Source organism: Anguilla rostrata, chromosome 11 (genome assembly GCF_018555375.3).
Source record: "Anguilla rostrata isolate EN2019 chromosome 11, ASM1855537v3, whole genome shotgun sequence".
Lineage (NCBI taxonomy): Eukaryota > Metazoa > Chordata > Actinopteri > Anguilliformes > Anguillidae > Anguilla > Anguilla rostrata.
The window spans coordinates 37,110,767-37,127,199 of record NC_057943.1 but is presented as its reverse complement, the minus strand read 5'-3'; the positions used below and the strand labels follow the sequence as shown (position 1 = coordinate 37,127,199).

At 45.2% G+C, this 16,433-nt stretch overlaps 1 protein-coding gene across 6 annotated transcripts in view; it reads left to right on the top strand.

Moving 5' to 3' along the window:
- The first annotated feature begins 1,734 nt into the window (after nt 1–1,734).
- Nucleotides 1,735–16,433, top strand: part of LOC135234830 (IQ motif and SEC7 domain-containing protein 1-like) — a 64,654-nt gene continuing 49,955 nt past the window's right edge. For 2 of the 6 annotated variants that reach the window (XM_064299805.1, XM_064299804.1), the window contains exons 1-3: nt 1,737–2,274; nt 2,601–4,674; nt 8,380–8,409. In XM_064299805.1, the coding sequence (XP_064155875.1) occupies nt 4,217–4,674; nt 8,380–8,409 (488 nt within the window). In that variant the 5' untranslated portion in view covers nt 1,737–2,274; nt 2,601–4,216. Of the gene's footprint in view, nt 2,275–2,600; nt 4,675–8,379; nt 8,410–16,433 lie in introns of all 6 variants that reach the window. The other 4 variants (XM_064299806.1, XM_064299810.1, XM_064299807.1 and 1 more) reach the window with 4 other exon arrangements.

Here is a 16,433-nt window from a genome sequence, read left to right as displayed (position 1 = left end):
AGAAAGTTTGGTGTGGAAGAACTTAACTGGCCTGTACAGAGCTCTGACCTCAACCCCTTTGGGATGAACTGGAATGCCGACTGCGAGCCAGGCCTTATCAGCCAACATCAGTGCCCAACCTCACTAATGCTCTTGTGCCAATGTAAATTAATCCCCGCAGCCATTTTCCAAAATCTAGTGGAAAGCCTTCCCAGAAGAGTGGAGGCTGTTGCAGCAGATATGTATATTTCAGTATATTTCAACAACTTCTTTCTCATCTCTTCTGGAATTCCCTCTGAACGGGGCATAGAGAAACTTTGTGGTGACTACTTCACTCTGATGGTATAGTTCAATATGAGTGAGGTTTAGATTCAACAGGGCTGGCTGCAATCAAGTCTGACTGTGTTCAATCAGCTGAATCTAATTATCAATTAAATTAATGAATTGATTGAGTAACTGAGGGGGGTAATTATTTTTTCACATGGGTGATATGCGTGTTTGATAAGTTCTTTCATTAAATTAATTAAATAATAATTTTTAAAATGTGTTTTGTGGTTACTCAGTTTCCCTCTGTCTAATATTGGATTTGTCTAAAGATCTGAAACCATCAAATATGCAATAATAAAGGAAATCAGGATGGGGCAAATGCTTTTCACAGCACTGTATACACACGCACACACACACACACGCACACACACACAACATATACACATCTCTTTCACAAACCGAGCACTGCCACACAACCACAGATACACGTCGTTTTAGACTCAACAGATCACAGATACCCTTTCACTGTAGTCAGGGGAACAGGTTTCTTTCTAGTTGTGCTGAGTTTCTCCTGCAGTGGTTTCTTTTGCTGGACACCACATGATAGTTGTCTTCTGCCTCTGATGTAATCCTACTTCTTCCTGGTCTTCTCCTGATAACATTACTGCTCATCATTACTGCCCATCGATTGGACCCTTCTGAGTTGTGTACTGAACACTGCTTCTGGAAATCTTAAGCTTCTTTGCAATGTGTTTGCTGAATAACCTTGCCACACTATGTTTCTTGGCCCCGCACATCTAAGCCTAACTGCTTCTTTTTTGTCATATTTCTTGCAACTTTAGTGCCTATTTTACTTACACTACCGGCCAATGTATTAGGATACTAATGGTTTTGAAAAAACCTAAGATAGATTAACATTTCAGTCAATTTAACAAGCCCTCAACCTCCCTCCTACCCCCACTTCCCCAATAATTGTTTAGACATTCACCAATTTGTTTAATTGTAATTAAAGCCAGAGGAGGCTATTTTGAAGAAATCCGTGGCTACAATTATTTTTAAGTTAATTCATTTTTTTGTTTTTTGTAGGTATAAATTGAAAAAGATTTTTACTTTGGTTTGTTATTCAATAAATGTGCATAAATTCATCAAATTCCTCTCTTCCTATAGTTTAAAAAATATATATAACTACAGGTGGCCTAATACTTTTCGCCTGTACTGTGTCCCTCTTTCAGTTTCAAAAAATGAATGAGCAACAGAGCACACTGAATTGTTAAAATATGTAAATTTTCCAGCCTTTTTTAATTTAGAGAATTGTTTCACTGTTGCTGTAGATTACATGATTATATCATGTTGTACATTTAATGTAACTGTTATTGTGTAATTTGCTGTTAATATGCATAGCCATGCCAATAAATCATACCCGCACGAAAAAGAGAGAAAACGTGTGTGTTTGTGCGTGTCTGTGTGGGTTTGAGCGTGTGTACGTACGTGTACGTGTGTGAATGCATGTGTGTGAGATAGAGAGACAGAGAGGCGTTAATGCACGTTTGTAAGTTTGGGGGGTATCAGAGACTGCGGCCATTCTGGCTCAGTTCAATGACCCTCTCTTAGGAAATCTCTTCGGTGTTAGATCCAAAATGGCCGACACATGGGCTAAATTGCGTAATAGTGTCACACTGAAGTTCCCTCTAGTATTTAACGTCACAGCATTGGATGAGAAAATAAAAGACATATCTGCCCTGACTCACAGGACTAAGCTGAACCTGCACCAGCGCTCCCCCTCTCTACAGTTGTACGGACGGTGACGCTGAACCAGCCTCGCGGAGGCGCATTCAGTACTCTGCGGCGCAGTATGGCGGAGGGGGAGGCAGGTGCGGCACTCGGAGACCGGCGGGGTGGGAAGTGGACCTCAGGAATCAGCCTTGTGATCGGGAATCCAAAATCCGAACCGAATCCAGGACCGGCTTGACTTCAGTTGATTTTCTCTTGTGCTTCGCTGAATCATTTTGAAGACGGGGACTGTATTAGGTGAATATGCTAATAATAAATGCTATTTAATATATAAATATTGAATTAATGTGAATTAATTCAGGACGATCGTTAGATTCTTGTATGCAGCAAAATCCGGCATATGTTTTTGCGGTTGTAGCTGGTCAGCCAGCTACATTTGGTTGAAGTCAAACATCTTTAAACTATAAAATATGTTTGCCATTTGCTTCTAATGCGAATTGCAGGGTTGATTATGTTGTGATTTTTGATTTCAGTAATTTTCATTGTTTATCTTAGCATTCATTAATTAACTAGTTTATTTATTTATTTATTTGGTATGGATTGCTTGAATGCGTGTATTTCAGAGCGCTCCTGCCTGCGTTTCCCGGGCACGCGGAACAGTGCGACAGAGCCGCATTGACAACGAGAAGCGAAAAAAAGAGAAGATTCCTGCGCCAGGGAAGGGAAGATTTTTGGAACATTTTAAATTACACGTTGTTCTTGACGGCTACACACGTCTTGAAGACATATGAGTAATTGTCGTTTGGATTTCCGCGTCTTTTTTCTGATCTGCAGCGAGAGCAGCCGAGGGAGCTACAGAAAATACGAACTGAACCCATATGCGCCAATAATAATAATCATTTAAAAAATGCCATTCATTTTAAAACGATTTTGTCATCTGTGGGAGGCACATTGACCGTTAACGTGGAGAAAGTAATTTCAAAATAGCAGGTGGGACTTAAGAAGACGAGAGAAAGACTGAGAGCAATTAGCTGTCCATCTCTCCGTGGTTTTCTGGCTTTTGTCGCGCGTGAGACTGAAAGAGTGGGAGAGAGGAGAGGACGGTGGCGAAGAGAAGGAGACAGCCTGTGTTTGCACGTCTCTGAATAAACAGGCATAAGTGAGAAGGGCAGAGAGGAGGAGGAAGAAGGGAAGGACTGTCGAGGCATTGCAGGAGCGGAGGGTAAAATACAGCTTCATTATAAGGGGTGCAGGTGTGAGGATGGCTCCGCTCACCAACGTGTGGCAGGCTTGAGAGACAGATGGGGTAGGGCATCGGATCTGTGGAAATGGGGTGTTCTGTTACGATGGGCAAGCGTAGCGGAGTGTGGATGTTCTGTGGTTTTCTGCATGAGAAGGGTGGCGCTAGTCCGCTAATCTTGTGCTAGCGTTGCGCTGGAGTCTGGAGGCACCTTCTGCCCTCCTCCTCCTCTCGCTGCGGGACAGACGTCAGGCAGCGTGGGTTCCCCCGCCACCTGGGAGGAACGGCAGCGCGCGCCTGACATTTCCGTCTCACTTGATTCATGAGTGTGTTCTCCCTGCAAATTTTCACAAGATCAGCCGAAAGTGTTGCGGTACTGAGAATGGAGGGTGTGTGGTTTAGCGGAACAAGGTATTTGGGAACACCGGAGGAGAACATGAAGAGGTAGATACTTCCTGTGTCCCATTCCCTCCTTCCTCTTAGGAATCTCTGGATGTATTTTTCCCCACCCTCCGGAGACACACACACACACTCACGCATGCACACACTCACGCACACACGCAGATACACACAAACACAGATACCCTCATAACGTGTGTCCCCCCCCCCCCCCAGCATATATCTCCTTCTGATCAAATCTAAGCTCCTCCCTCTCATCAAAGCTTAGCTACTCCCTCCAATCTCACGTTTCAGCCCCACTGGTTGTTGGTGTGGATCTAAGAGCAGGACCCCCACTGCTCCCCAACACCCCTCCAGAACTGTGCGACTGTCTCTGCTGATTCGACAGGGACTCTGGGAAGAGTGTTTTGAGGAAGCAGACCTACCAGTGGCTGTACAGAGCTCTCAGATAGAGTGCGAAAAGAAACTGAGTCTTTAAGCTCAATCCAGCCCTACCTCTCCTTCCCTCTCCCCCCCACTCAGTACTGGTGGGGGGGGGGGAGCTCCACAGTCACCCTGGGTCGCCCAGCCGCAGCGAGCGGGTAGAGGGGGGTCCTGACCATGGAGGCAGGCCAGGGCAGCCCAGAGAGCCCTAACCGGGCGGTGGAGTATCTACTGGAGCTCAACAACATCATCGAGAGCCAGCAGAAGCTGCTGGAGACGCAGAGGCGGCGCATCGAGGAGCTGGAGGTGCAGCTGGACCGGCTGAGCCAGGAGAACAAAGACCTGCGACTGGACCGGAACCCGCACGGGGCCGAGTCCGGCGGCGGCGCCCATCAGAACCAGAGCCAGACGCCTTCCGCACCCGGCCACGCGCCCCTGTCCAACACCGGCTCCTCGCCCCTGCCGCCGCCCCCCGTGCCCGTGCGCGAGGGGCGGGCCCACGGCCGGCTCACCCGCGGCCTGTCCTGTGGCTCCGCCCCCGAGAGGGTGGACCGGGCCTCGGGCGACCGGGAGAAGGAGAAGCCGGACCGGAGCGACGGAAAGAGCACCCAGCCCGCCGCGCCGTCGCAGAGACAGTGAGTCAAACGCTAGCGCTACACTCTCCATCACAGCACAGATAACACTACCCATTATACTGTACACCCAATGCAGATAACACTACCCATTATACTGTAGACCCAATGCAGATAACACTACCCATTATACTGTAGACCCAGTGCAGATAACACTACCCATTATACTGTAGAACCAGCACAGATAACACTACCCATTATACTGTAGACCTAGCGCAGATAACACTAACCATTATACTGTAGACCCAGTGCAGATAACACTACCCATTATACTGTAGACCCAGTGCAGATAACACTACCCATTATACTGTAGAACCAGCGCAGATAACACTACCCATTATACTGTAGACCTAGCGCAGATAACACTAACCATTATACTGTAGACCCAATGCAGATAACACTACCCATTATACTGTACACCCAACACAGATAACACTACCCATTATACTGTAGACCCAGTGCAGATAACACTACCCATTATACTGTAGAACCAGCGCAGATAACACTACCCATTATACTGTAGACCTCGCGCAGATAACACTAACCATTATACTGTAGACCCAGTGCAGATAACACTACCCATTATACTGTAGACCCAGTGCAGATAACACTACCCATTATACTGTAGAACCAGCGCAGATAACACTACCCATTATACTGTAGACCTAGCGCAGATAACACTAACCATTATACTGTAGACCCAATGCAGATAACACTACCCATTATACTGTACACCCAACACAGATAACACTACCCATTATACTGTAGACCCAGTGCAGATAACACTACCCATTATACTGTAGACCCAATGCAGATAACACTACCCATTATACTGTAGACCCAATACAGATAACACTACCCATTATACTGTATACCCAGTGCAGATAACACTACCCATTATACTGTAGACCCAGTGCAGATAACACTACCCATTATACTGTACACAGGGGCGGCCCACACCTGCTCCTGGTGATCTACCATCATGTATGGTTTCACTCCAACCCTAACAAAGCTCAGCTCATTCTAGAGCTAGCCATCTCGTTGAGCTGCTAATTGGTATAATCAGGCGTGCCAAATTAGGGTTAAAATGAAACCCTGTAGGATGGCAGATCTCCAGGAACAGGCTGGGTAGTCCTGCTGTATACAGTACTGGGAATGATGTAATCCTGCTCCTGGTGTGGCACAGATTATGTGGTTTTGGTTCAATCTGCGCTTTATTGCGCAGTTTCATTGATTATTTAGCGTCTGGGCCCCTATAGTGAAACACTGAGTGCCTCCATCACATTATCATGCATGTTCCTTAAAGCCTGGTCATTAATTCTGTTATGTAGTTAGAAGTTAGGATGATGCAGAAACCAATCACAAGTGTCGCCTACCCCAGGAGTTCAGTATATTCTAATGTACAGCATAGCGTACCATAGAATGGCAGATTATCTGCATAGCGTAGATAACATACAGTGTGCTGTACGTATTACTGTGCTGTATTGCTCTGAATAAGGCTGCGCTGTATTTGTCTGTGGTTCTGTAGCTAAGCAATGAAAACATGGGAAATGACTGATGGGAAATTGACAGAAAATATCTTGGGGAGGAGGGGGGGTAATGTTGAATACTGCACTTTTTATTTTTACATTATAAAAGAATCTCTTTGCACTGAGATCAGAGGCAGCAGCTCAATTTATTGTCCTTTGAATGATTTCTGCAAAGCTCTGAGGACTGCAGTGAGTCTGCTTTCAGCATGAAAAGCAGATTTTGGAAAGGATTAAGTGCGTGTGAGTTAGGTTTTGGATAGTATGCAGCGAGCAGTACAGTGGCAAGTGTGTGTTGAGCCTGTGTGTGAGTGTCCAGACGCATTTGGGAGATAAAACATTGAGTACTGCCAAAGTCACTCAATAACAGACCTCTCATTTTGTGACTGGAAACGTTAAGTGTCACTCCTCCACTCTTTATTTCCCTTGCCTCTGTTCATAAAATAGTTTGGAAATATTGAAAAACATCAGTTATTAAATGTGAAGATGCTATTACACCATTGTGTAGAATGGACTGCAGTGTTCCTACCAACACTATTCAACATTTGTATCAATGGAGGAATCTGGAGGCCGTGGTTTTATTTACTTGATTCTGAATTCAAAATGCATCAGAAATGTGAAATTCTAAAATCTAAAATGGTTTTACCATTGCGCATTCAATAAAGGCTGCTTAAGAATGTCTACAGCCTTTTATAATGTCACTGTGTTGGAACAATACTGTCATACTTAGGCCCTGGCAGTTAACTTCAAAAAATAGTTTATAAAAAAGCTTTGTCTGTATTTTGGTAAAAATGTAATGGCAGAAACATGCTGAAGTAAGAACATTTCAAGCTGAAATGAATGCAAAGGCATGTCAGTGTTTAACACCAAGTGCGTGTAGTTTGCAATGAATTATATATTTTTCCCAAGATTATTATTTCCTGAGGCAAAAATATAGCATTTACTGCAAACTATATGCACCTAGGGTTAAACAATTAACATGTTTGAAAACATTCTTGTTTCTCCATCTTTCTGCCATTAAATTTATACCATTAATATAGATGCCGGATAACATATTCAAAACCTGAATATGATTTAAATCGGAAAAGCACCGCAATGCCAAGGTCCAGGCCTGAAGAAGAGTGTCCTCTATGACCTGGTCCTTTTAAATCATCCTCAGGACCAGATAACAGCGACACGACAAGAGCAATTCGAATCCACCAAATTACAGCGGATTAGAGACAAACTCTCCAGCGCTCACTGAGCACAGCGAACATAGCTGGACCACAGCGGCACTCTGTCACGTTCACTGCTCCACAGAGACTGCGGTCACACAACAGTTGTCAATAGATTGAGACAGGGCTGCAATACCTGACGCACACACACACACCATAAAGACCTTGCAGAAGCTTTATTCACCATAACAGCAAACTGTGCTCCCAGTTTCTCCCAGCACTGGCAGACTCATGCAATAAACTCCTGAAAGAGGAGAGGAGTTCTACAGGTGACACTGCACAGAGCTAATTATTAATATAATATAATATAATATAATATAATTATTGTTCATGTTGATCTATTTATTTCTTATAAGATTAATAATCATTATTTGTTGTCATTATTTCTATGAACCCTGTCTCTAAGCTTTCATTTCCCTCAAATTGTTAGTAATTCCTAAGCAACTTGTATTATGGCAGTAAATAATACCAATAAAGTCATTTTAACAGCTTTTTTGGAGAGAGGGAGAGAGAGCGAGAGAGAGGAAGAGGTGCTCCACTGTAAGTAGGAGTAATTAGTGTGACCTCAGTGTAATTAAACTTGTCCTTATATGAGGTAGTATAATTACTGCAGAACATACAGTCCAGAATTGACAGTTACTACAGTATCCAAGTTACCTAAGAGGTAGTGGGTAGACCAGAACTTTATTCAGGGGCATTTTTTGGTTACTTGCAGGCAGTCTGTGTGTGTGTTGTGTCCATGCCAAATTTTGTGATTCATATGAACGGCTGGCCACACCCAACTGTGTTTAGCTGTGACTCAGTCTGTCCTTCATCGAGAACGTCTCTGTGTACACGTCTCCTGTATGTCACTGTATGCGAGTGCATTCGTTTGTGTGTGCGAAAGTGGTTGGTTGAGAATGTACTGAATTCTCTCTCTCCCTCTCCCTCTCTCTCTCTCTCCCTCTCTCCTCCTCTCTCTCTCTCAGGTCAGACGGGGACTCGTCCATTAAAGACAGGTCTGTAAGCCTTTTGTATTATTTCTTACCTCCCCCTAGCCCTGTCCACCCGATTGTCCAAAAATCTACGAGTGAAATGGTAAAAACATGTTAGGAAATCCACCATTCATATTCTGATGACAGAAAGCCACTACATCCCACAGTGGGTCTGGATCCCCATTAAATGGTGATTTGTAACCACACAGTGAACTCAGCTGTTGGCCACATCTGTTTTAAAACACACGTTTCTACTCATTGTTTATGGAAAGACCTAATCGCAACCCTAAACCTAACCCTAAAACAGAAATAAAATAAAATAAAATAAAATAATAATAGGTGTGGCTTACGGGTGAGTTCACGGTTATTTTTTTTGTTTCCTAACGCGTTTTTACCATGTTAATGGTGGATTTCCTAACGCGTTTTTACCATGTTAATGGTGGATTTCCCAACGCGTTTTTACCATGTTAATGGTGGATTTCCCAACGCGTTTTTACCATGTTAATGGTGGATTTCCTAACGCGTTTTTACCATGTTAATGGTGGATTTCCTAACGCGTTTTTACCATGTTAATGGTGGATTTCCCAACGCGTTTTTACCATGTTAATGGTGGATTTCCCAACACGTTTTTACCGTGTTAATGGTGGATTTCCCAACGCATTTTACCGTGTTAATAGTGGATTTTTGGACAGTTGGGCTCCCCCTGTGTGTGGCTCTGAGGACAGAGGGGAGGGGAGACTGTGTGGGAGAGCCGGGGGCTCACCCTCCCTAAACTGCGCTTGTGCTGAACCGCGGGAGACGGCCCTGACAAAGGCGCTCATTGGAGGAGCCGTGTGCTAAAGCACTCCCGATTGGACAGCCCTCCGCGTTGCCAGCTCTCTCATTTAACGTGTGACTCAGTCATGTCTACTTTCTGTGTGGAATTGATACACTGAATGCAGTTTGCTTGGTTTTGACTATTTGCAGATGCTTGATTTTCTGTGTGAAAGGAAATGTTGGGGCATCAGTGAGACAAACTGCTCTGGGAAGATTATGCTCTGCTGCCTAGTGCCTGGGTTGAGATACTGCGAACAGGAGAGTTTGGGCATGTTGTCATTAGACAGTCTGACTAGGAAAGCTTGGACCTGCTCTTAGTGGCCAGATTTTTTGATGTGTGTTGTGAGTGGCTAGATTAGTGGGAAAGGTGGGGTTTTACTATGGAAGACGGATTTTAGTGGGGAAAGTGGGGTTTTGCTGTGGAAGACGGATTTTAGTGGGGAAGGTGGGGTTTTTCTGTGGAAGACAAATTTTAGTGGGAAAGGTGGGGTTTTGCTGTGGAAGACGGATTTTAGAGGGAAAGGTGGGGTTTTGCTGTGGCGGGCAGAATTTAGCGGGAAAGGTGGGGTTTTGCTGTGGCAGGCGACAGGAGAGGAGTTGTGCTGAGCAGCGGAGCTCGATGGGACATCTGGCCAAGGGCAAGGGGGAGGAGACCCGCTCACCTTTAAATGTGTGCGCTAAAGCTGTGCTTTCCCTCCTCCAGCCCGAAAAACTGAATGAGCGGTGCTGCTCTCGGGGTTACTCTGTCCCAGACAACGGCTTCTGCACAGTATTGTTCTGTTAATGGCTGCTTTAATGTTAGCCGGCCACAGAAGAATAACGACTGGAAAACGGTTTTAAAATTGAAAGTCTGGTGACACATCCCGCGTCCATTCTCTGCCCCCCCCCCCCCACCCCAGACGCTAGGAGATGTGACCATATGTTTCAGTTCTATTCTCTGGCTTTGGAATCGTGCCTAATTTGATTTGATCTCGCAGATTACCTCACGCAACTTTCACGGAACGTGATCGTTGGTGCGGCACATTTGGCTGAATTTAAATGTGATTGTATTAACGGGAAGCGGAGGCAAGGCACGCCGGTGAGCCAGGCTGCTTGTTCCTCACAGTACACAGGCACCGGGGACTTTAATGAATAGCATGTTTAATGTGCCGTAGATTAGCGAGGCCCGGTGAATTAAAGTCACTTCCTCTTCCGCATGATTGTCCAAACGCGACCGCTCTCCGGATCAGGTTATATATATATATAGTGCTTTTCTTTCTCCAGAGCAAATATAATTTCCATGAATTTCAATAAGACTCTATTACGGTCGTGTTTATTTAAACACACTGTAATAGGTGTGCCGTGTAAACAGGCACAGGAGGAAAGGCATCGGACGTGCCGGTCGTTTATAAACCTGGCCTGTGTTCCCAGCTGTGACAGAACGTTTCCAGAACGTCGGCCTGATTCCGGATCGATTCCCGTTCGGCTGTGCGATAACGTCATAACGAGGACCTTCTCCAAACCATCGCAGAACGTTTTACTGATCCGTCGGACGCAGACGAATAGCGCCGCAAGTCTGTGGATATGTGCCACATACATTTTAAGAATGCTACAAACGAAAGTATTGAAATGGAAACATTTGTTTCAGAATTAACATGAATGACCACCCGCAATTCAAATGAATTCTTAATTTGAATCACAAAACTTGAGTGCTATTGAACTAAAGGCCTTTACCACATTCTGGCAACATTTTGGGAATCAAAGATCGATAGATGGATTGGTCCTTGCCTTGGTTTTGCATTACTCTCAAAACACTTTCTGACCTTAATCAGCAAACCTAGTTAGTTGGGATTGCGTGTGCAGTAGAACAGATTAGATTAAATGAGATCTAATTCGATTAGGTGCGTGTAACTGTAAGACAAACCTTTGCGCTTTGTGAACGGTAATCGCAGTGACTAACACATAATATTGACTTACTGTTTTTAACTGACTGCCACGGTGTGGGAACATGGTCATTTGGTTTCCATGGAAATAGAAAAGCTTTTCAAAAACGGCTGTACCAGTTAGTAACCCCTTGCCCATCTGCTCCATTCGCTCGGCCTTGGGGGTGGCTGTTGTGTGATAGCTGAGGGTAGAAAATGGTTTTGAAAACGATCTAGACAAAACGATTAAATGCGTACGCAGGTTAGAGGGAGGTCAGAGGTCAGATTTTCGCTCGGCAGCAGGATGGACAGGTACCTGAAGTAGCGAAGGAAAGTGCACTTTCCAAACAGATGTGTAAAAGACAATCACATACTGTTACGGAACCTTTTTTTCAACACTCTTCTATGTCTAGTTAAGGACAACACATTGTGTGTTACTTTCAACACAGTCTGTGTTAAAAAAAAACCTTTGTAATGCATAAATTGTCTATTTGTAACACAGAAGTAGTAGCACTAAAAGTTGTGTTGGATATTAACACATCCTTTTTGAGAGTGTGTTGGTGGGGGGTGGGGAGGGGTGGGGGGGTGTGCACCTCGTCTCTGTCCTGAACCTGCTCCGCTCTCTAGGAGAGGATTGAATCGGGACACCCTTCTTCTGTTTGACATCTACAGTGCTTTGATGAATGATCTTACTGAATCAGCCAAGCCACAGGAGAAATGATTAGCACACCGCGATATATGACATGTTCACATAAAAAAATATGCTGTGTGCCAAATTTTAAGTAAACCAAATTGTAGCTAAATTGGTTCCAGGTATAAAGTTATGACGAGTAAAAGGCTTATGACACTTACTCAGCTTGCCAGTGGATTCTGTCTGGCCAACCGGTACAAAGATGAGACAGGTTGGACAGAAGGGGCAGTTCTTCATCAAACAGTGCCATATTATTAAGTTCTTAGATACAAGCAGACTTGTGGTAAACACCAGTAAAAGTGAAGCGTATACACCCTGATATGTGGTATATACACGTTCATAGACAGTTCACCTGTGCGGTCCGCCCGTGTGATACACACGGATGGCGTGCGGCACGCGGCTGAGCTGCATGTTGGCTGGTGTGCGTTACATGTGAAGCGATTTCACTGGCTGCGCGGCGATGGCAAACGTTCAGCCGGAGCGCAAATAGATCGCTAACCTGCCAGGCTGAGCTAAACGCGGCTATTTAAAAACCGCAAATGCTTCTGTTACTATGACGACCGCTATCTCCATTTGTTACAGTTGCCCCTGGCAACGTGATTTTCAGTGTGTCTGCAGACCCGGGGTGGGAAAGAGGCTGCAGCGCCGCCCGAGCTGGGCTTCCAGAGACGCCCCGCTCTCCCGCCCCCGCTCTCTCTCTCTTTCTCTCTCTCTCTCTCTCCGGCCTGCCGTGCGAGCGCTCTCTCTCGCTCGGTGTTTCATCACTAAACTCTCCGGCCAATAGCGGCCAGGTCGCCGCTGCTGCAGCGTCACCGGGTTTTGCGACCGCGAGGAACCGCGAAGCGGCCGGCGCCTGCGAGCCGAGAGCGGACCGCGATCTCGCCCGGAGTCGCGGCGAGAGTGAGGTCAAAGGTCAGAGGGAGTCAGAGCTGGAGATGAGGTCATTCGTGTTTGGGACAAGATTCCAACTGTATGAATTCAGAAAGTTTACAGGTGAACCCTGAACTCTGTCCAGTAGTGATACAGACAGGACTGCGTGCAGCTGAATGCCTGCGTGGGTGTGTGGGTTTGTGTGTTTGGTTGTGTTTAGGTTGATCTGTTACTGTGGCTTATATTGTAATGTCATACTGGACTTTTATGTTCGGTACGCTCTCACAGTCATGTACACAAGCATTCTCATGCGTGCATAGACACACACACACACACACACACAGTCAAACACACTCTCTCTCATGCATACCCTCTAGTGTACTTGAGAAAAAGAATGGTTGCTGTGGGAACAGCGTGAGTTATCACAAGGGCTTATGTGAAGGACAGTGTGGGCGAGAGAGAGAGGGAGGGAGGGAGGGAGAGAGGGCAGAAGAGGGGAGGAGGAGAGGGAGGGAGCGAGGGAGGGAGATGAAGCAGAGCGAGAGAATTAAACGGGAAGAGAGAAAAGAATCAGATGTGGGCAATTATGGACGGCGAAGGAGCGGGGTGTGTGAAAAGGGGGAAGATGGCGGGTGGGTGTACGGAGAGAAAGAGAAAGCGAGGGACTGGTGGAAAAAGTGCGACAGCTTCTGCCCGCCACCACGCGCTGAGCACGACGGCTGCACCCTCACAACTGCAGCTATTTATACCTGAACACCGCGCAGTGCGGTGTTCAGTGTTAAATCAACTCTTACTGAGCACACATGGTCTACAGAGTACAGCACATGTGGTCCCGACTGGACTCATATGTACGCTGTTAGAGTTGAATTACAGTAACACTGGACATGTTACTGTGCATGGAACTGAGAGATGCAGGGAAAGAGAAAAAAAAATAGATAATAATAATAATAATATGCCTTGATTGGTGACCTGTCCAGGGTGTATTCCTGCCTCTCTCCCAATGCATGCTGGGATAGGCTCCAGCAGCCCCCCCATGACCCAGACCAGGAATAAGCGGGTATTGGTAATGGATGGATAATAATAATAATAATAATAATAATAATGCATTTTCTTCCCGAAAGACCTCTATTTTACAGTCTCAGAGTGCTGCACGATGGTGTGCATTAAAAAAAGAAGTGGAGGGAGGGAGGGAGAGAGAGAGAGAAAGCTGAAGGTAAAAGTCAGGAGGGAGTCTGTGTGACTGGGCTGTACAGAGATGAAGACAGAGCAAGTGTAAGTGAATGTGTTCACCTAACAAGGCTGTACTGATGTGGATGATAAAGAGAGAAAAATGGTGAGGGAGATGCAGTCAGAGACGCAGTTAGCACGGGTGACGCTCGCAGTGCCTCTCATGGACGCGTAATCTAATTACCGCAGGAGCCTATTATTCTGAGGGTGTAGTCATAGATCCCTCTTAATAAGCGTGTAGGCATCTGCTCTCAGAACCTCCGAACCTTCCCAGAACCCCCTCCTCCTCGCGCGTGATTTCCGATGACACGTACCCTTTCCGTTTATTCTGAACGGTAGCCTGCATGTTCACACTGACGTGTAGCCCGTGTGTCACGGTGAGTCGTACGCGTAGCGTTTTATCCCAACTGGGATAAAACATACGGACTCTGTTAGATCTGATCTGGGGGCGACATAGCTCAGGAGGGAAGAGCGGTTGTCTGGCAGTCGGAGGGTTGCCGGTTCGATCCCCCGCCCTGGGCGCGTCGAAGTGTCCCTGAGCAAGACACCTAACTCCTAACTGCTTTGGTGAATAAGAGGCACCTACTGTAAAGTCGCTTTGGATGAAAGCGCTATATAAATGCAGTCCATTCACACTGCCGACTTCACTGTCTAGCCTGTACATCCAATATATTCGTCTGTATGCGCACAATATTATATAGCCTGTTATCAATGCAAATGAGCGTATTAATCATTTTATCTATCCCTGATAGAAGACCGGGCCATTCACAAATAATGATTCTGATTTGCTACCCAGTGTTACCTAATTAATATGCAACATTGCACTAGAATTAGCGTGTAAGTATTACTGTTAATGTTCCAATCGGTCGTGTGGTGATTTAGCTCTGTCTGAGGGCATTGCATCAATAAGAACGACTCCTCACGTGTTTCTCTGTGCGGATACCGATGGAAAATATAATTTCGTTCTCTTTGTCTTTTTATTTTTTGCCGTTTGATTTTAAAACTCTTGTATCGCTGTGATTTTTCGGCCAGTTTAAGACAATTTAAGAAAATTGTTATTTTTGATGTCTGGGAGAATGTACTGAGAGGCATTAGACAGTGCCAATTTCTGCTTGGTCTTGTGCTCCGGATGGTGGGATGTTTATTAAAATTAACCGCGTAAATGTGGGCGGCGGGTTTCGCTTTGGCACCGGTAACTGCGTGCTTTGCTGGGAGGGCTGAGGCAGATCGGGTGTTGTGATCTACGGGTTTAGTGGGCTGGCTAAATCGATAATTAACAAAATGAGCAACACAAGCGTCGGCATTGTCACTAAGCTCCGAAAACAGCGAGAACCCACCAGTTCAGCCAAAATCGCACTTTTGTAAGATTGTTTCAGCTGTTACATACTTGCCTAAAAGCCTGCTTCGCCAATCCTCCCTGCTTATATTCATAATTCAGTCGTTGTTTCCTCAGATGGACTAATTTTTGTGCAGATCCCGGGCACAGAACGCGCAGTTCTTTCGGAGTCCCGTACCCGGCACGCTCGCTGCGTGAATGCGTTCGGTGACTCTTTCGTTGAGTGAGGTGCGAGCATTGCATCATGGGAAGGGATGACGGCTCCGAGCTCTTGGGAGACGGGTGGCGACACAGAACCTGTTTTAATCGCTTTAGTTCTTGCGGAGCGTTGGGGGATTAAACGTGTCCCTAATCGTATAATTACAGCATGTCCGATACATACTAAGTGAGCATATGCAATTTATTACAGTAAATCTGGTGAATAATTTAGAAGAAATTGTTGCTAAGGATTCCGTCAAGTTTAGTAATGTAGAAATGGCAATCCTGCTTTGAAAAGGCTCAAGTGGCATAAATGGTGGTTATAATACAAGAAATATGGTGGTGTACAAAAGTAATTATGCTAAAAGTATAATTCTGCTAGTGCTAACTGTTATTTATGTTGGGTTGGCTGTTCCAAAGCAAGGTGATATATCTAATCTAGCTTAATAGAAAGTAGTGGCTTAGTAAAACATTCTGACAGCCGCGTAGACAAACAGGCAGCTGTTGCAACAGTATTGGGGAACAAACGTCTTTGTGACCTCAAGTTTGCAGCAAGGTCATAGTTAATGTGGCTATATATTTTGGCAGTAAAATACGCTTGTCAGCCAGGTACCCAATGGGATAAGATATTAGGAAAGTTTCCATTTTTATTTGCACAACTTGTTAAAGTGTGTTTGCTACTGCTACCTTAAAGGCCACCGTAGGAGGTTTGTTCATAAATGTTGTTTTTTTTTTTGTTTTGTTTTTTTTTTTTTTTGCACCAAGCTGTAGAATTACAATATTTTTGTTGCTAAGCAACCAACCTAATTACTAGGCTGCAGATGAATATATCGCTGGCACAGGCATCAGGTCGTTTTACGTAGCTTTGAGTAAATCCAGTTCTGGATGAACTATAAACCTGCACGTAAACCTGTATCATACTTCTCAACCTGGGAGATTAGGGTACAAAATGTTCTTTAAATTCACCAGCAACAAGGAGTGTGACTTGAATGCCCATTTTGTTTTTTCC